Genomic DNA, 20,470 nt, shown 5'->3' with positions numbered 1-20,470 from the left:
AAACAGTGCCCAAACAAATGGGTAAAATCGTACAGTAAATAGTGTACATTGTTGTAGCCTATTAACAAAATAGTTCTGATGAAAGGTCATCGATCTGAAACATTAACTCTGTTTCTCTTTCCACAGATGCTCCCTGACCTGCTGAGTATTTCCAGCATATTCTATTTTTAATAACAAAATAATAACGCTGTTTTTCTGTATACATCTATACTTTTTGAACCTGGAAATTACTTTTGGCATAATTCATTGATAAACAAAGAGTGCAAGAAGACCCTGATCAGCAAACTTCCTATGTGATTACACATTGTGGCTGTCTGTCAGTCTGATACAATCATAGAGGAAACGTATTTTATTTACTTTGTTCCTGGGTGAAATTTCAATTGTAAAGTCTATCTTGAGCAGACCTGAATCCATTGGAGAGAAAATGCAGGAGGCTCTAAGCAAAGTTAACAGTGACCCCCCACAGAAAGTTATGATCAGTTACACATCCAAGTTTACATTTAGTGCAGGAATACAACCATTTATTATTTTCTGTAATTTGAGGATGTCATGCTTGGTACATTAATGTAAATCTTATGTATTCCCTTACTATTGCTTTCCTACCCAATTAATAAATTAATTGAGATTATTAAAATGCCCCCCTGGCCAACTTCGCCTTTTCCAGCCACAATAAGCTTAACCTCCTCCAGTCCTACAACCTTCCGAGATATCTGCGCTTCTCCAATTCTGGCCTCTTACGCATTCCCGATTTTAATCGCTCCACCATTGGCAGACGTGCCCTCAGCTGTGAAGCCCTAAGCTCTGAAATTTCCTCCCTAAACCTCTCTGCCTCTCTTTCATCCATTAAGATGCTCCTTAAAACCTACCTCTTTGACCAAGCATCTGCCCTAAAATCTTCTAAGGTGGCTCGGTGTCAAATTTTGTTTGATAACATTCCTGTGAAGCACCTTAATGTTTTACTACATTAAGATCGGTATATAAATTAAGTTGTTATAGCATACATTTAACATGCTACCTGGAACCATGTGAACACTAGAGTGCAGTGCACACCCATTTGCGGGCACAATTAAATTTCTAGGCTGATGGCTTTGGTCTTCCCAATGTTTAACTAGATGGCAGACCAACAGTCTGACAACACAAAGTGGACAAGAGAACTGTGATGGACAGGTAAAGCTGGGTGTTGTCAGCGTAAATAGGAAGCATGTAGATGAAGAAAAGGAGTGTGCTCAGGATAGAAAGATGGTGGCGACAGTGTGCAAAGACAGAGACGTCAAAGATGGATTTTTTGAGGAGGGCTGATGATAATATTTTTCGAAGGGACAGAATATGAGAAGAGGGAATCATGTACAATGTCAGCTGGAATGGGGACCAGGAAGGAAAGTTGTGTGGTCAGCAGTTTAGTGCCACTGGCAAGCAAGCAAGTAGGTCCCATGGGTGAAGTCAGAGAAGGCATGAGGGAAGATGGAAACATAAGCTAGAGAGAGGCGCACTTTGCATTTCTGATAAACCTTGAATCTGTTTTCGCAAACTTCTATTCTCTTCCCAGAGCTCTCTTCCTCCATTTTCTCCTAAGCTTTGTGAAGTTAACTTTTATTTATTAATTTCATTTTAAGCAATGTATTAATTAATTTTGCTGAATGCGTATTTTGCTTACAATTCGTTTACTGAAATTGGTTAAACATTACTATTTAAGTGTTTTATTTTCCTCAGGTAAAGATATACTTCAGCAATATTTCCCAGTTAATTTGTTTCAATTCAGCCTTCATTCTTTTGAAGTTTACCTTTTTTAAAATGATATATTTTTGTCCTCGTTCTTACTGGTGCTGACTGCAAGACAGTTTTACATTTCTTACCTTGCTATTAGCACAGGAATCTTTGGTAAAACGGATTTTGGTTGAATGAATATATTTCGATACAGCTGCAGGAACATTTTGTGGGCCTCAGGTGTAGTGTGAGAAATATCCCTGAAAATGAAGTAAATAGAATTCATTATTTTTACCCGAAACAAATCACACAAGTCTTCATTTTTCAAATTAAAATAATACAGGTAAAGTGCAATTAATGATTTAGGGGTCGAAATTGGTGGACGTTGTGCCCACAGCCGTCGAGGTTCCGCCAGAAATGTAGGGCTAGATTTTCCACTTCACATCACCCATTTTGGCCCATATATGGCCCAAAATGGACCTCTCTCGCCCATTTTGAGCAAAAAGTGGGAACTATGCCAAAAATATTGCCCGAAAAACAGGTGCCTAAGTTTCTATTTTGATCGCCGAAATTATAGCCCACACAAGGCCCATCCCAAGTTTCAGCATCTAGCACTTCGCTAGGCCGATGCAAGTCCCAAAAGAGTGCCAAGAAATAGTTTCAATTGCTTGGGCTGTCCTTTAGGTCTTACCTGCAATGGCCTGTCATCAGAATTTATGCTTATTTTATAAAGTATAGAATTACTGAAGTGTACTAAAGTACTCGTATATTAAAAGAATAAACAAATATGGAATAACATCTGTATAGTTGATAACTAATGTAACTAAGAGAGAAGACACACACAATTTATTGAATTAAAGAAAAAATTTATTAAGAAAAACAAAAATTGAAAAACTATCCCTCCAACCCCACCCTGCCCCCCACACCAACCCACCCTTCCCTCAAATACACAAAAATCTTAACAGTTAACAATTTACAATTAACCTTTAACAACAAAAGTAACAAAACAGGAAGAAAAATTGAACAAGTGAACAAACTTTGTGAAAAAACACCCTCCTCCCTACCTACGGTCACGTTTCCCTCCAGGTCCAGTCCCACCCAGTGTTCGTACCTCACCCGCCCGTTTTGGTCAACGCAGACCAACACCAAGACGTCGTGCAGAGTGGGATGGCAAGATTTCCTGCCATGGTGGAGGTGACGGAGCGGAAGCGGAAGCCTGAAGCTGCACTTCCGAGTCAGGAGGAACTGTGTCCTCCGTACTCACTTGCGTGCTCAGGGTCTCACTGCGAGCAGACAGGACACCTTGGAATGCAGCGCCGTGTCCAGCCAGCAGCGCATGCCGTAGGGCATTGGTTGCGGCTGTCTGCTGCCGAATGGCCTCCAAGGTCTCCCTTGCAGTCTGCGCTTGCTCGGAAGACCAATTGGAGAAGTTCGTGCAGAACTCACTCCAGGATGCTGGAAACTGGCTCCAGTTCACGGAGAACTGGCTCCAGTTCGCAGAGAATCCGACGAACCCCTGGATAAGGGCACGCCCAATCGCGACAGTCTCCCTGCACAGGGAAATCAAACTCTCTGTCTGGCCCTCCATGGTAGACGATTGCTCGCCACGCTGACCGGACCTCCGTGGGGTTGGCGTTTGCAAAATGACGCGCCTTGGCATCGCCACCTACACACCGCTTGGTCCCAGTGCTTTTCCCATCTCAATCGAGATGGCCGCAGGTTGTTCCTCCCCACAAAAAAAATCTCATCATGCTCCTTCTCCTCCTGCTCCTCCTCGTCCTCCGCCGTCTCACCTTCCTGCGAGCTGTTTGAGGGGTCTATTACATTTTGAGATGTCTCTGCTACCGAGCACTGCTCAATGGACACTTGACCTTAGAAAGATGAATGAAATTTCTAAACAACTCAATAATATATATCAATATATTTCAATATTTTAATATCAATATTTCAATAACCCAAAACATTGCACGACTTTGCAAAACCACATATGCACAAGGGTTCATCAGGGTTAACATGGCCTCATTCGTAGATCAGACTACATCTAAATTATTGAATTATAATTGCATAACATTAAATGCTTAACTACGATATTTTAAATATGACTTAAATATCTTTTAAATATTAAAATGTAACTTACTCTGGTAGCTGCATATGAATAATTGTTAATACTATAACATGCAATTTAGTATTAGGGTGAATAAATGTAATTGTTAAAATAATTTTATTTTTAATTTAATGTAGTTTTTAAATTAATGTTATTACTTCACATTATAAATAAATAAGAGGATTTTGTTTGCAATTTATAAACATCAAGTAATTAATACATAATAATGATTTATAAACATGAAGTAAATAATATATATGTGTGATTTTAAATCTGACTTTTAAATATGTTTGAAAGACAAGTAAAATCGTACTTACTCTGGCAACTGCCAGCAGGCTGTTCCATTTCTTGCAGCACTGGTCAGCTGTCTGCACGTCATTTGATGACAATGTGACGACATCGGCAATCTCCAGCCAGATCCGTCTATAGGCACGGGGTGGAGGTTTCCCAAGGCCACCCTGTGTCAAGTCCTCCCACCTTGTAGAAACCATATTTACAAGGGCCTCCTCACTAAAGGCTTTTGCCCTTTGCCTCTCCATCTCCCTTGTTTTTGGTGTTTCCATTCTTGATTTTGGTGTTTCCATTCTTGATTGTTAAAGCAAATTAGCAAAATAGCAACTACCTCACTGCTTCCTCGATGCCTCTCTCCTGCTCTCTCTCCCGCTCTGTGCGACCCTCCCTGTCCTTCTGAGCATGTGCGATGACTCATGAACTCTACAAACGCGGTAAAAGAAAATCGACCCAAAAAAAACCATCCGACACATGCGCACAATAGTGTTGCTAGGGAAGCTTTTTTTTTGGACTTCCGTTTGACTTGCACTTTTTTTGGGTGATCGTGAGATCGCTGAGAAATCAGATCGCCCATTTGACATCGCTGGGGTAAGGCCGAGTGGAAAATCGCAAAAAAAAAAGGGTCTTATGCCGTCGATCAGCACAGGCGATACATCACACATCGCTGGAATAAGGCCCATTTTTTGGGGCCTTAGCCACCTAGTGGAAAGTCTAGCCCGTAGATTTTTTGGCCGATTCCTTCGGAACCGCCCATCTGCCATCCACGTTCTGCCCGGCGGGAGATTGGTCATGGAGTTTCCGCTGGCGTCACGTTCTGCTGCCCACCCATGTGGAGGCTGGAAATTTGGCATTTTTCTCAGGGCTGATAGTCTTAGATCGACCTGCCACCCGCCAGAAGGACTGCTGGCAAAAAGCAGGTGTGAGCTGGCTGTGAGTCGGGCGGCAGGGAGAATGGCTCAGACTGCTGCAGTGCTGCACATCGTGCAGATGCTGCAGCATTATCAGTGGGACTGCTTGAAAAAAGTTTGTTGGATGTTGCTTTATGTTATTGATAATGCTTTTGTTTAAATGGTATCTGATAAAAGCAACTAAAATCTGTGCAAGCATATGGTAACCATTTTTTTTAACCTTACTGAAACACCTTCATTTCGAACCACAATGTCCAAAGCCAAATAATGATCAATAACAGAAAAGTATGCAGCATGTCACATTTTGTAAAGCCAAGTTCATTAATTAATTCTGTGACACAGTCCTTGTAAAAGTTCTGAGAGAAGAACTAGAGATAACATAGAAGGTCAGAGGCACAGACTTAGAATTATCTATTGTAAGCCTGAAACAGCTGCACACTCTCACAGCATTTGTATGGGAGGGAAAGGGTATAAAATTAAAGCTATTCAACTTTGGGGACAGCGCTAATACAGAGGAATCTGAGGACAGACTATGGTCAACAGAACACAGCAAGAGACAAATGCCGCGGTGACTCAGTGGCCTACCGTTGAGGTTTTAAAGAAGAGATTGTCACTATCACCTTGTTAAGTATTATTTCTTTGTACTGCAAGGAAACTACTTAATAAAATCTGTTCTGCTTAAATCACAAAATACCTGTACCCAGCGTACTTTGTTGTCATCACGGGCATAAGTCTATTCTGAGAGATGTAATAAATCTGACAGATCGAATAAACCTCACAGCCCATAAAGAGTAATGTGATGGACCTTAACCCGCACAGAAATTCAGATATGTTACTCCATATAGAAACATAGAAAATAGGTGCAGGAGTCGGCCATTCGGCCCTTCGAGCCTGCACCACCATTCAATAAGATCATGGCTAATTATTCATCTCAGTACCCCTTTCCTGCTTTCTCTCCATACCCCTTGATCCCTTTAGCCGTAAGAGCCATATCTAACTCCCTCTTGAATATATCCAATGAACTGACATCAATAACTCTCTGCGGTAGAGAATTTCATAGGTTAACAACTCTCTGAGTGATGAAGTTTCTCCTCATCTCAGTACTAAATGGCTTACCCCTTATCCTTAGACTGTGTCCCCTGGTTCTGGACTTCCCCCAACATCGGGAACATACTTCCTGCATCTAACCTGTCCAGTCCAGTCAAAATTTTAGATGTTTCTATGAGATCCCCTCTCATCCTTCTAAACTCCAGTGAATACAGGCCCAGTCGATCCAGTCTCTCCTCATATGTCAGTCCAGCCATCCCAGGAATCAATCTGGTGAACCTTCGCTGCACTTCCTCAATAGCAAGAACGTCCTTCCTCAGATTAGGAGAGCAAAACTGAACACAATATTGCAAGTGAGGCCTCACCAAGGCCTCACTGGACAATTGCAGTAAGACCTCCCTGCTCCTATACTCAAATCCCCTAGCTATGAAGGCCAACATACCATATGCCTTCTTCACTGCCTGCTATACCTGCATGCCAACTTTCAATGACTGATGTACCATGACACCCAGGTCTTGTTGTACCTCCCCTTTTCCTAATCTACCACCATTCAGATAATATTCTGCCTTCGTGTTTATGCCACCAAAGTGGATAACCTCACATTTATCCACATTATACTGCATCTGCCATGCAGTTGCTCACTCACCTAACCTGTCCAAGTCACCCTGCAGCCTCTTAGCATCTTCCTCACAGCTCACACCGCCACCCAGCTTAGTGTCATCTGCAAATCTGGAAATATTACTCAATTCCTTCATCTAAATCATTAATGTATATTGTAAACAGCTGGGGTCCCAGCACTGAGCCCTGCGGCACTCCACTAGTCACTGCCTGCCATTCTGAAAAGGACCCATTTATCCCCACTCTCTGCTTCCTGTCTGCCAACCAGTTCTCTATCCACGTCAGTACATTACCCCCATGTGCTTTAATTTTGCACAAAAATATCTTGTGTGGGATCTTGTCAAAAGCCTTTTGAAAGTCCAAATACACTACATCCACTGGTTCTCCCTTGTCCACTCTACTAGTTACATCCTCAAAAAATTCTAGAAGATTTGTCAAGCATGATTTCCCTTTCACAAAATCCATGCCGACTTGGACCAATCTTGTCACTGCTTTCCAAATGTGCTGCTATTTCATCTTTAATAATTGATTCCAACATTTTCTCCACTACTGTTGTCAGGCTAACCGGTCTATAATTACCCATTTTCTCTCTCCCTCCTTTTTAAAAAAGTGGTGTTACATTAGCTACCCTCCAGTCCATAGGAACTGATCCAGAGTCGATAGACTGTTAGATAATGATCACCAATGCATCCATTATTTCTAGGGCCACTTTCTTAAGTACTCTGGGATGCAGACTATCAGGCCCCAGGGATTTATCGGTCTTCAATCCCATCAATTTCCCTAACACAATTTCCCGCCTAATTACGATTTCCTTCAGTTCCTCCTTCTCATGAGACCCTCAGTCCCCTAGTATTTCCGGAAGGTTATTTGTGTCTTCATTCGTGAATACAGAACCAAAATATTTGTTCAACTGGTCTGCCATTTCTTTGTTCCCCATTATAAATTCAACTGAATCTGACTGCAAGGGACCTACGTTTGTCTTCACTAATCTTTTTCTCTTCACATATCTATGGAAGCTTTTGCAGTCAGTTTTTATGTTCCCATCTATTGAAGGGATGGTGTGGTAGAGGAAGCAGCAATGAGTAGTGAAAGATGGCAGTGGAGATGCCATCCAAGAGTTTTGAGATCATTTAATACGGGACGTATTTAGGAACATAGGCCCCAAGTTTCCACATGATTTGCTCCTGATTTTTAGGAGCAACTGGTGTAGAACAGAGTATCTTAGAAATCGGAATTCTCATCATTTAGTTTGCTTCAGTTCTAGTCAGTTAGAACAGTTTCACTTTGGAACAGAATTTTTTTTCAACAGGGGGCGTGTCCGGCCACTTACGCCTGTTTTCAAAGTTTCGGCAGTGAAAACTTACTCCAAACTAACTTAGAATGGAGTAAGTGAAGATTTTTGTATGCTCGAAAAAGCTTGTCTACACTTTAGAAAATCAGGCGTAGGTTACAAATCAGGCGTAGGGAATGGTGGGGGGGGAGGGTTTAAAGGGAAGTTTACAAACATTAAACACTTCAGTTTTACAAATAAAGAGCCATCATCAATAATAAATGATAAATACATCAATAAATCAACCAATAAATCAATCAAAAAAAATTAATAAGAAATAATTTTTTTTTTTTAAGTCAATAAATAAAACATTTTCTACTTACCGACTGCAGCACCGGGAGCCCTCCAACAGCGTGCTGGGATGCCCCCCTCAGTGTGTCTCTGTCAGTGTCTCTATCTCTCTGTCTGTCTGTGTGTGTCTCTCATTCTCTGTCTGTCAGTGTCTGTGTTTCTGACAGTGAGGGGAGGGGGAGGAGCGGGGTAGAGGGAGAGAGGGGGGAGTGGGGGAGAAGGGGGAGAAAGGAGATGGGGGTGGAAAGGAGGTGGGGGTGGAAAGGAGGTGGGGGTGGAAAGGAGGTGGGGGTGGAAAGGAGATGGGGGTGGAAAGAAGATGGGGGTGGAAAGGAGATGGGGGTGGAAAGGAGATGGGGGTGGAAAGGAGATGGGGGTGGAAAGGAGATGGGGGTGGAAAGGAGATGGGGGTGGAAAGGAGATGGGGGTGGAAAGGAGATGGGGGTGGAAAGGAGATGGGGGTGGAAAGGAGATGGGGGTGGAAAGGAGATGGGGGGGGGGAAGAGGAGATGGGGGGGGAAGAGGAGATGGGGGGGGAAGAGGAGATGGGGGGGGAAGAGGAGATGGGGGGGGAAGAGGAGATGGGGGGGGAAGAGGAGATGGGGGGGGAAGAGGAGATGGGGGGGGAAGAGGAGATGGGGGGGGAAGGAAAGAGGAGATGGGGGGGGAAGAGGAGATGGGGGGGGAAGAGGAGATGGGGGGGGAAGAGGAGATGGGGGGGGAAGAGGAGATGGGGGGGGAAGAGGAGATGGGGGGGGGGGGGAAAGAGGAGATTGGGGGGGGAAGAGGAGATTGGGGGGGGGGGGAAGAGGAGATGGGGGGGGGAAAGAGGAGATTGGGGGGGGGGGAAGAGGAGATGGGGGGGGGAAAGAGGAGATGGGGGGAAAGAGGAGATGGGGGGGGGAAGAGGAGATGGGGGGGGAAAGAGGAGATGGGGGGGGAAAGAGGAGATGGGGGGGGAAAGAGGAGATGGGGGGGGGGAAAGAGGAGATGGTGGGGGGAAAGAGGAGATGGTGGGGGGAAAGAGGAGATGGGGGAGGGAAAGAGATGGGGGGGGAAAGAGATGGGGGGGGAAAGAGATGGGGGGGGAAAGAGATGGGGGGGGGAAGAGATGGGGGGGGGAAGAGATGGGGGGGGGAAAGAGATGGGGGGGGAAGAGGAGATGGGGGGGGAAGAGGAGATGGGGGGGGAAGAGGAGATGGGGGGGGGAAGAGGAGATGGGGGGGGGGGAAGAAGGAGATGGGGGGGGGGAAGAAGGAGATGGGGGGGGGAAAGGAGAAGGAGATGGGGGGGGGAAGGAGAAGGAAATGGGGGGGGAGGAGAAGGAGATGGGGGGGGGGGAAAGGAGAAGGAGATGGGGGGAAGGAGATGGGGGGGGGGGAGAAGGAGATGGGGGGGGGGGGAGAAGGAGATGGGGGGGGGGGGAGAAGGAGAGGGGGGGGAGAAGGAGATTGAGGGGGGGAAAAGGAGAAGGGGGAGGGAGGCTGAACGGGCCGGGCCCGAGACTTCGGGCCGGGCCCGTCCCCAGCACCAGATTTACAGGTAGGTGGCGTTGGGTCGGGTCGGGGGGGTGGTGGGAGGGAGGTCGGTTCAGTTCGGGTCGGGGGGAGGTCAGGTCGGATCCAGTCCGGGGGCAGGGGGGGGAGTGGGAGTCGGGTCGGGTCCAGTCGGGGCGGGGAGGGGGGGGGGACTGGGAGTCGGGTCAGGTCGGGTCCGGGGGGGTGGGGGGGGAGCGGGAGTCGGGTCGGGTCGGGAGAAAGTAGGAGCGGGCCGTGGGAGGAGCCTTATTCACGCAGCCCCAGTGAGGCCATTCGGCCAGGGCTAGGGACTGTGTGCTTCGGGCCCCTCCCACACAGTTTTGGGTGCCTGGAGCTACTGCACATGCGCGCCCACTGTAGCGCATGTGCAGAGGTCCCGGCACTGTTTTCAGCGCAGGGACCTGGCTCCGCCCCCTACAGCTCCTGCTGCGCTGCGCCGAGGGCCAGAGGACCTGCAGGGAGGTGGAGAATACGGAGGTTTTTTTTAGGCGCACTTTGTGGCGCGAAAAACGGGCGTCCAGGTCGGGACTGTGCCGTTCTAGGCGCGGCTCGAAACTTGGGCCCACATTGTGACCACGCTGATGGTATGGGATTATGTCAGGGTGAATAAACGAAAGTTAGAGGATGTAAAGATATGGCAAATCGCATGCCATTGATCGTCAGAAGAGCATTACATGAGATATGGAAGATGGGAAAATACATTTCATGGACTGCCAGGTAACTGATTAACATGTCATTTCAGGGGTCGCACCCTGCCTTGGAAAAAGTGGGTTGAAGTGAGTTAAGATCTGCCCTGCAAGTAGTTCAAGTGAATGTCATTGAATGGCGGCCTTCCTGCATTGATGACTTTTCCTTGTCATGTCGCGATGGCCTGATGACAGGACCTTATTATACAGTGCAGTCATATGTGGATGGCAAGATATTCGTGATAAAGCAGATTACCTGAGGGACAGATGTGTGTTTCTCACTAGGTACCACACATGACTTATAAATGAGACTGACCAGGAGAGGGTGAACAAGTGCAGAATTATAAAGGTGACATAACATTCTAACATTTAGGAACATTTCCACCACCAGCACCCACTCCTCTATCCCCCACCACCACCTATCTTCCCCCACTTGAAGCGAGACCCATGCTCCTCTTCTTCGCCCTGTCTTCACCACGGCGTCCCACTCCCCTGCCTCTCACTGCCTCTGCTTGATGAGGTTGTGCAGGAGGACAGCTGGATCGCTGCAGATGTGTGCATCTTGGCGAGAAGGTAGGGGGCGTGACTGAAGGGACCAGGATCTCCTGCTCCTCTGGATCTGTCTGCCTTGAGGGTGTGGGGTCGGGGGCTTGCACGACATGCCCAGAAGCCATCGCTTGCCTCATTGCCTCAACAGACTCGGTTGTGCGCTCCAACACACTAACGAGCCGGTCCATCCTGTCATCATGGTGCTGAGTGAAGGCCGCGAAGCTGGCAGCCATGGTCTGGAGCATATCGCGACCGATGTCCATGCTCGTCCTGGATAGTGGACCATCTCCTGAATAGCAGGAACCATCGTGCATCCTCAGCTGATTGCTCGGTCCTGATGGGTTCAGGTGCCTTGGTTGCCTTCGCGCCATGGCCTCTGTGCTTGGAAGTGCTTGCTCGTGTGGAGTCCTGGAGTCCGTTTCAAACCCACGAACTCGGAGCCCGACACCGAGGTTCTCCGGACAGTTGACACACATGGCAGAGGCTGGTGTCATCCTCTTCCAGCTCCTCGAGCTCAAACACGGGCCCTCCTCCCTCTCCTCTTCTTCGAGGCAGAGTTGGGAGCAGTGGATATGGGTGATCTGCGGGGGGGGGGGGGGGGGGGGGGGGTGCGCAGGGGTGGGGGGGGTGGAGGAAGGAGCCGCTGTCTTGGGCTGGGGACAACATCGGGGTGGAAGATGTTGGGGTCCGACGGCTTCTTTGAATGCCAGAGGTGGATGGTGTGCATTGATCCGTGCTGTCCAACTCATAATCTGCAAGTAGAGGACAACATTTCAGTTTGCAGGGGGGGTGGTTCGTGCTGGTCAAGCTGACATGTGAGCCGTGCCATCTCACATTGTGCCAGCAAGGAATTCCATCTCTACATGGGCACACCAATAATGGCTGACAAAGAGTGCACAAAACCACAATTGCCTTACCATTGTATGACCTTTCATGCCATGAGCGTTGTTCACACCGGTGATTAGTATAACCTTACCATGCTGTAGCACGGGATCTGCATCACCCTTTGTGGTTACACGGCAGCAGTCACCCACCAATGTCAACACACACTCCTCCAGACTGCTCAATTCTATCACCTCTGCCCCCTCCCGTGGCACTCAAGCTTGCTTCCTTGGATGTATTTTTCTTCTGCAGCCTTTAGCCCCTTTGCTGATGCCCCCCACAAACACACACATCTGGCGCAGAACCTTTTGGGAGTTGGACAGGAGGAGTGCACTAAATTTGTACTCACTCTTGCTGACGCCACCAAATCATTCCAACAATTCTTGCATTGGTCCCCATCCCGCACAATGTTGCCCATTGAGGACACGGCCTCACCAATCTCCCTCCAAATGCATCTGTATTGGGGTGGTGGAGGCTTTCCACGCCCATCTCAAGTGAGGTCTTTATACCCACGCTCCACCATCGATACTAGCTCCACCAATTCTTCTTCATTAAACCAGGGAGCTCTGGGCCTTGTTTTGACAGTCTGCATTGAAGCTTTTCCCCCACTTATCCTCAATGATTAAAGGAATGGCTGCTGAAGACTTTGTGGCTCTCAATTTACAACACTCTTCCCTCTCCAACTCGCAGGTGCAAGAGAGTGTTGTGCCTTTAAGCGCATGCGCAGAGTCCCATGAGCCTCAGGTGGACGTCAGGTGGGTGAAAAGATTATTAAAAAAACAAATCTCAGGCATGCACGTTGCAGTGCCTCCGAAGTTCTCCGATTCAAGAGGCCTGCACCTGCCGCCCACTGATGCCGCCGCCCGCTGACGCCCAGTCCCGCCCGCCAACTCCCGCTGCCGCCCACACAACCTCGCCAAAACAGGCTCCTGACGGGACTCGGTGGCAGTGGGTGCCAAAAAGGTAGGTGCTGCCCAGGGGACCACCGAAAAATGGTGGGCCTTAGTGTAGAAGACGAGCAGAGAACTAGTTACCTAGTCAAGAACAATAAATTAATCACCAGCCTTACTTCTACTTACTTGATTCTAAATTTATGAATTCAATATACATGGCTGCAGATTTTATTCAGGAGATCTACAAAGGAAGGCCAAGGATGCATATTAAAAGAACAATGGTGTTATTGACCAGATGTCAATCAGATTTCAGCATCCGAGTCTTTCTTCAAATTTTCCTACGTCTCAGCTAGTCTCCCCTGTACCTCCATTGAAAACTATAGGCTTTATATGGTCTGGAATAGAAATTTTCAACTCTTTAGTTTCAATCCTTTGGCTTAGTGGTAGCATTCCCACCTGTGAGCCAGAAGGTGCAGGGTTCAAGCCCTGCTCCAGAAAGACCCAGCAAGTGAAGACTGGTCTGGCTCTGAATTCTGGGTTGACATCCAGCGAGATTAACCAAGGCAGATGGAATTCAGTGTGAGTTCATCCACTGGACCTATGAAAGATAGATCAGAGTATTTTCTAAATGGTGAGTAGCAAGGAACTGTGGAGGAGCTCAGAGATTTAGGCCCTGATATTGGTGGCCTTACCACTACTGCCGCCGACTGCTGCCGAGTTTTCTTCTCGCTCCCAGTTTCCACTTGGGCTGGAACGGGCGGGAGGAGCACCCCGGGGAACCGCCCACTGATGTCCTCTGGCAGCCAAGTCGCGTAAGTGGCCTCCCACCTGCCGAGATTCCAGATTGGTGCGGGCGGAAGTAGGCGGGAATCGGCGACAGCAGGGGGAAGGACCGTTATGTGGAGGCTGTTCTTACCCCGATAGTAGGTATGAAAACATTAACGAAAAGGTTAGTGAACATCTTTAAAAATATATATTTACAGCGACTTACCTGGATAGAAACATAGAAACATAGAAAATAGGTGCAGGAGTAGGCCATTCGGCCCTTCTAGCCTGCACCGCCATTCAATGAGTTCATGGCTGAACATGCAACTTCAGTACCCCATTCCTGCTTTCTCACCATACCCCTTGATTCCCCTAGTAATAAGGACTTCATCTAACTCCTTTTTGAATATATTTAGTGAATTGGCCTCAACAACTTTCTGTGGTAGAGAATTCCACAGGTTCACCACTCTCTGGGTGAAGAAATTCCTCCTCATCTCAGTCCTAAATGGCTTCCCCCTTATCCTTAGACTGTGTCCCCTGGTTCTGGACTTCCCCAACATTGGGAACATTCTTCCTGCATCTAACCTGTCTAACCCCGTCAGAATTTTAAACGTTTCTATGAGGTCCCCTCTCATTCTTCTGAACTCCAGTGAATACAAGCCCAGTTGATCCAGTCTTTCTTGATAGGTCAGTCCCGCCATCCCGGGAATCAGTCTGGTGAACCTTCGCTGCACTCCCTCAATAGCAAGAATGTCCTTCCTCAGGTTAGGAGACCAAAACTGTACACAATACTCCAGGTGTGGCCTCACCAAGGCCCTGTACAATTGTAGCAACACCTCCCTGCCCTTGTACTCAAATCCCCTCGCTATGAAGGCCAACATGCCATTTGCTTTCTTAACCGCCTGCTGTACCTGCATGCCAACCTTCAATGACTGATGTACCATGACACCCAGGTCTCGTTGCACCTCTCCTTTTCCTAATCTGTCACCATTCAGATAATAGTCTGTCTCTCTGTTTTTACCACCAAAGTGGATAACCTCACATTTATCCACATTATACTTCATCTGCCATGCATTTGCCCACTCACCTAACCTATCCAAGTCGCTCTGCAGCCTCATAGAATCCTCCTTGCAGCTCACACTGCCACCCAACTTAGTGTCATCCGCAAATTTGGAGATACTACATTTAATCCCCTCGTCTAAATCATTAATGTACAGTGTAAACAGCTGGGGCCCCAGCACAGAACCTTGCGGTACCCCACTAGTCACTGCCTGCCATTCTGAAAAGTCCCCATTTACTCCTACTCTTTGCTTCCTGTCTGACAACCAGTTCTCAATCCATGTCAGTACACTACCCCAAATCCCATGTGCTTTAACTTTACACATTAATCTCTTGTGTGGGACCTTGTCGAAAGCCTTCTGAAAGTCCAAATATACCACATCAACTGGTTCTCCCTTGTCCACTCTACTGCAAACATCCTCAAAAAATTCCAGAAGATTTGTCAAGCATGATTTCCCTTTCACAAATCCATGCTGACTTGGACCTATCATATTACCTCTTTCCAAATGCACTGCTATGACATCCTTAATAATTGATTCCATCATTTTACCCACTACCGATGTCAGGCTGACCGGTCTGTAATTCCCTGTTTTCTCTCTCCCTTCTTTTTTAAAAAGTGGGGTTACATTGGCTACCCTCCACTCCATAGGAACTGATCCAGAGTCAATGGAATGTTGGAAAATGACTGTCAATGCATCCACTATTTCCAAGGCCACCTCCATCAGGCCCTGGGGATTTATCGGCCTTCAATCCCATCAATTTCCCAACACAATTTCCCGACTAATAAGGATTTCCCTCAGTTCCTCCTCCTTACTAGACCCTCCGACCCCTTTTATATCCGGAAGGTTGTTTGTGTCCTCCTCAGTGAATACCGAACCAAAGTACTTGTTCAATTGGTCCGCCATTTCTTTGTTCCCCGTTATGACTTCCCCTGATTCTGACTGCAGGGGACCTACGTTTGTCTTTACTAACCTTTTTCTCTTTACATATCTATAGAAACTTTTGCAATCCGTCTTAATGTTCCCTGCAAGCTTCTTCTCATACTCCATTTTCCCTGCCCTAATCAAACCCTTTGTCCTCCTCTGCTGAGTTCTAAATTTCTCCCAGTCCCCGGGTTCTCTGCTATTTCTGGCCAATTTGTATGCCACTTCCTTGGCTTTAATGCTATCCCTGATTTCCCTTGATAGCCACGGTTGAGCCACCTTCCCTTTTTTATTTTTACGACAGACAGGAATGTACAATTGTTGTAGTTCATCCATGCGGTCTCTAAATGTCTGCCATTGCCCATCCACAGTCAACCCCTTCAGTATTATTCGCCAATCTATCCTAGCCAATTCACGCCTCATACCTTCAAAGTTACCCTTCTTTAAGTTCTGGACCATGGTCTCTGAATTAACTGTTTCATTCTCCATCCTAATGCAGAATTCCACCATATTATGGTCACTCTTCCCCAAGGGGCCTCGCACACGAGATTGCTAATTAATCCTCTCTCATTACACAACACCCAGTCTAAGATGGCCTCCCCCCTAGTTGGTTCCTCGACATATTGGTCTAAAAAACCATCCCTTATGCACTCCAGGAAATCCTCCTCTACCGTATTGCTTCCAGTTTGGTTAACCCAATCTATGTGCATATTAAAGTCACCCATTATAACTGCTCCACCTTTATTGCACGCACCCCTAATTTCATGTTTGATGCCCTCCCCAACATCACTACTACTGTTTGGAGGTCTGTACACAACTCCCACTAACGTTTTTTGTCCTTTGGTATTCTGCAGCTCTACCCATATAGATTCCACATCATCCAAGCTAATGTCCTTCCGAACTATTGCCTTAATTTGCTCATTAACCAGCAATGCTACCCCACCTCCTTTTCCTTTTATTCTATCTTTCCTGAATGTTGATGGGATCCCCTGAAGGTGTACCAGTGTTTTTTTTTTGGTAATGTTTTTTAATTTTCAGAGTTCCCCCCTCCCTGGGCCCGACTCCATCCTCAGCGGCACTTGGGCAGCAAGCTCATTTGCCACTGAGATTAAAAGATCCCACCCGCTGCCACCCAGATTGACGGCGTAAGCTGTTATTTTGCTGCCAGGCGATACTGCCACCTCTTTTAGAGGAATCCTTCAGGCAAAGTACCGCCCGGTCTCTCGGGGCCTTAGAGGACGATCTACAGAAATCACTAAATACTAGTGGACAGGCACAAAAAGATTATTAAAGAAGCTAATGGAATTTTAGCTTTAATCTCAGGGGGGCTGGAATACAAAGGCCACTATTTTCCACTTGCTGGATTTTTGGCGCCCGCGCATGTTAACACACGATTTTTTTGTGTACGTTTGTGCCAGAAAAAAAAAAATCGGGACTTTCGCCCAAGAAATATTTGAATTTAGCGCAGCGCTCTCCGAAGTTAGCCTGGGGGGTGGAGCTTCAAGTCTGCGCTAAAAACTCTGGCCATGCGCGAAAAGCTGAAGTTGCCAGGGCAACCAGAGACGCTCCCCCGAAGGGACTGCTACCACACCGCTGCCGAAAGAGCCACAAAGGACCTCTCGCCCCCCAGCTGGACTCGCTGCCACCGCTCCCGCCTCAGCTGGATCTGCTGCCATCGTTCCTCACCGGCTGGACCTACTGCAATCCCGGGCCAAATGGCACACTGCTCCCTACGAGTTGAAGTTCGGGAGTGGGAGGGCCATTCAACTCAGGAGTGCAGCGGATCCAGACAGTGGGAAACAGTCCTTTCGGACCGGGATTGCAGTGGGTGGGGGGGGTGGGGGGGGGGGGGGAGCAGTCCTTTCGGCCTGGAAATCATCTTCTCTTGCTCAAAAAAAAGAGTTCCCCATGGAAAAAAAAGGTTTTTTATTGTGTATTCTTATTGCCTCGCTCCTGTCCTCTTGTGCGCCGCGCTGATTCCTTAAGTTAACGTATGTTTTTTTTCGTGGGGCTTTTGGGCAGTGTGCGCCATGCCAAAATCGATCAATTCCACAAAAACGGCGCAGGATCCCGTTTTAACTCGGGTCAGTGCCAAAAATGTTTAAACTGCCGCACAAGGTTGGTGCGGGCGTTCAAACGTCAGCGAAAGTTGGGAAGTGAGTATTTCACACCAAAAAACATTTGGACGCCAAAAAATGGCGCACAATCGTGGCGAAAATAGGGGCCAAAGAGGTTGAAGTTATGGTACCATTGTATGAAGCTATGGTTAAAAGAAAGACTTGCATTTATATAGTGCCTTTCATGACCACCGGACGTCTCAAAGCACTTTACAGCCAATGAAGTACTTTTGGAATGTAATCACTGTTGTACAGTGGAAAACATGGCAGCAATTTGCACACAGCAAGCTCTCAAAAAACAGCAATGTGATAATGAGGAAATAAACGGTTTTTATTACGTTGATTGAGGAATAAATATTAGCCAGGACACTGGGGATAACTACCCTGCTCTTATTCAAAATAGTGCCATGGGATCTTTTACACTCACCTAAGAGGGTAGATGGGGCCTCAGTTTAACGTCTCATCCTAAAGACCACACCTCCGACAGCGCAGCACTCCCTTAGAACTGCACTGGAGTGTCAGCCCAGATTTATGTGCTCAAGTCCCTGGAGTGGGACATGAACCCACAACCGCATGTGGAGTACTACGTTCGGTTCTAGGCACCGTACCTCAGGAAGAATATATTGGCCTTCGAGAGGGGGTGCAGCAGAGATTCACCAGAATGGTACTGAGCCGAGGACAGGTTGCATGGACTAGGCTTGTATTCCCGAGAGTATAGAAGATTAAGGGGTGAACTCATCGAGCTGCTTAAGATGATTAAAGCATTTTATAGGGTAGATAGAGAGAAACTATTTTCTCTGGTGCAAGAACAAGCGGGCATAATCTTGAATTTAGAACAAGGTGATGTCACAAAGTGGTGGCATGGCTTCCTCCTGCTGCTGCTCCTCCTCCTCATCAGCCTGCTCGTCATCCTCTTCATCCCCTCTCGCCTGAGGCTGCTCTTCAACATCCAGTTCCTGTTGCCTCATGATGGCTAAGTTGTGCAGCATGCAGCACACGATAGTGAACTGACTGACCATCTCAGGGGCGTATTGCAGGTAGCTTCCAGAGAGGTCCAAGCATCGAAAATGCTGCTTTGGTATTCCAATTGTCCTCTCAATGATGCTGCATGTGTTTATGTGGGACATGTTGTACCAACGCTCAGCTTCTGTCCGGATATGGCGTAGGCGGGGTCATGAGCCAGGTGGCGAACCCGTAACCTTTATCCCCCAGCAGCCAGCTCTGCCCTTCTGAAAAATGGCAGATACAGCACTCTCGCGTAAGATGAAAGCATCGTGGGTGCTCCCTGGATATCTGGCATCAACTGCCATGATCCGATGCATATCGTCGCAGACCAGCTGGACGTTTAGCGAGTGGAACTCTTTCCTGTTCCTGTAAACCACCGAATCGTGCAAAGGTACTCTCAAGCCGATGTGCGTACAGTCAATCGTACTCTGTACCTTGGGGAAATCAGCAATCCTCAAGAAGCCCACAGCCCTGTCACGCATTGCCTGGGCGGTCATGGGGAACTTGATGTAATCGTCCCTGCGGGCATACAGTGCAGTAGTCACCTGGCGAATATAGCTATGTGTAGCATTCTGTGATTTGCAGCATACGTCCCCAGTTGATGCCTGAAAAGAGCCGGAGGCATAGAAGACAAGTGCTGCAGTTACCTTGATCTCGATGTGGTGCAGTCCTCCTCCCGCTTCTAGGCTGTAGGTCTGCCCTGATAAGTTGACAGATCTCGATGATCACCTCCTTCCGAAAGCGCAGCCTGCGAATACAGTCTGCCTCACTCAGGTGCAAGTATGAGCGCCTCTCCCTGTACACCCGATCCAGGTAAAGCCTCCTCACCATCATTCTGCGAGCTCTCTGGTTCCTGACATATTGTTGTCTTATTAATCTTCTCCTTTGCATCTTACTAAAGATCTCTTAGTAAATTAGACATTGTTAGGATCGCCCTCATTTTTTTTTTTAGTTGCAAACGAAATGAAACTACTCACAGAAAGCACTCACACTTCCCTCTCCCTGCAAAAGGTTGACGCCCTGGTCCATGGACCACACCCTGGTCTGCACATGCCCCCAGTGCCACTGCTATCCTGGGCCAAAAGGCCCCCCTCCCCCGGTGCTGGTGAATTTATCCTGTAGTGTAATTGCTGATTTTTTTTCTCCACAAGAACTTCTATTTTCATAACAGGTGTAAGCATTCCAAGAGCCGAATTTTTAAAAATTGATTTGTAGCTTTGTAAACTCAACCATGACCCTGTGATGTGAATGTAATATGGAGGATGTAACGGGCCAGAAAGATATGGCAGAAAGACTGGTTGTTACAACTCAAAAGCATCCCAGAGGTTCTCTTAATTACACCTGTAGTGCACCAATGTACATAATAGTTTTCCTCGGTGGCTTATATGAATTTACACTCTGAGCCATCGGTGCCGCTGCTATCCCAGGCCGAATAGCCCCCGCCCCGTGTCTTCAGCTCCGCTAAAACAATGGCGTCTTTTCTGCGCCGATTTTCTCTTCTCTGCGCCGATTTTCTTAAGTGTAGGTAAAGTTTTTCAGAATGGTGCACTGTGCCGTTTTTGAAAAAATCCTACTTGGCTAAACTCACTTAAATGGTCAGAAATGGCGCACCTGGCAGGTTCCACCCCCAGTGACGTCAACAAATCAGGAACTAAAAAAAAAATCAGACGCAAGTAGTTTAGGATGCTGCAGAAACTTCGGCGAAACTTGTAGATTTTAGTCTGCTCCAAAAAAAAAACAGCATAGGCCGAAAAAACAGT

General features: G+C 47.3%; 1 protein-coding gene across 3 annotated transcripts in view; it reads right to left on the bottom strand.

The window, feature by feature from the left end:
* cnbd1 (cyclic nucleotide binding domain containing 1) overlaps positions 1 to 20,470 on the bottom strand; it is a 272,191-nt gene that overhangs the window by 225,925 nt on the left and 25,796 nt on the right. For all 3 annotated transcript variants that reach the window (XM_070893726.1, XM_070893742.1, XM_070893736.1), the window contains exon 3: positions 1,854 to 1,964. In XM_070893726.1, the coding sequence (XP_070749827.1) occupies positions 1,854 to 1,964 (111 nt within the window). The remainder of the gene's footprint in view (positions 1 to 1,853; positions 1,965 to 20,470) is intronic.

This window comes from Pristiophorus japonicus, chromosome 1, assembly GCF_044704955.1.
Source record: "Pristiophorus japonicus isolate sPriJap1 chromosome 1, sPriJap1.hap1, whole genome shotgun sequence".
Classification (NCBI taxonomy): domain Eukaryota; kingdom Metazoa; phylum Chordata; class Chondrichthyes; family Pristiophoridae; genus Pristiophorus; species Pristiophorus japonicus.
This window is presented reverse-complemented; position numbering and strand designations above follow the sequence as displayed.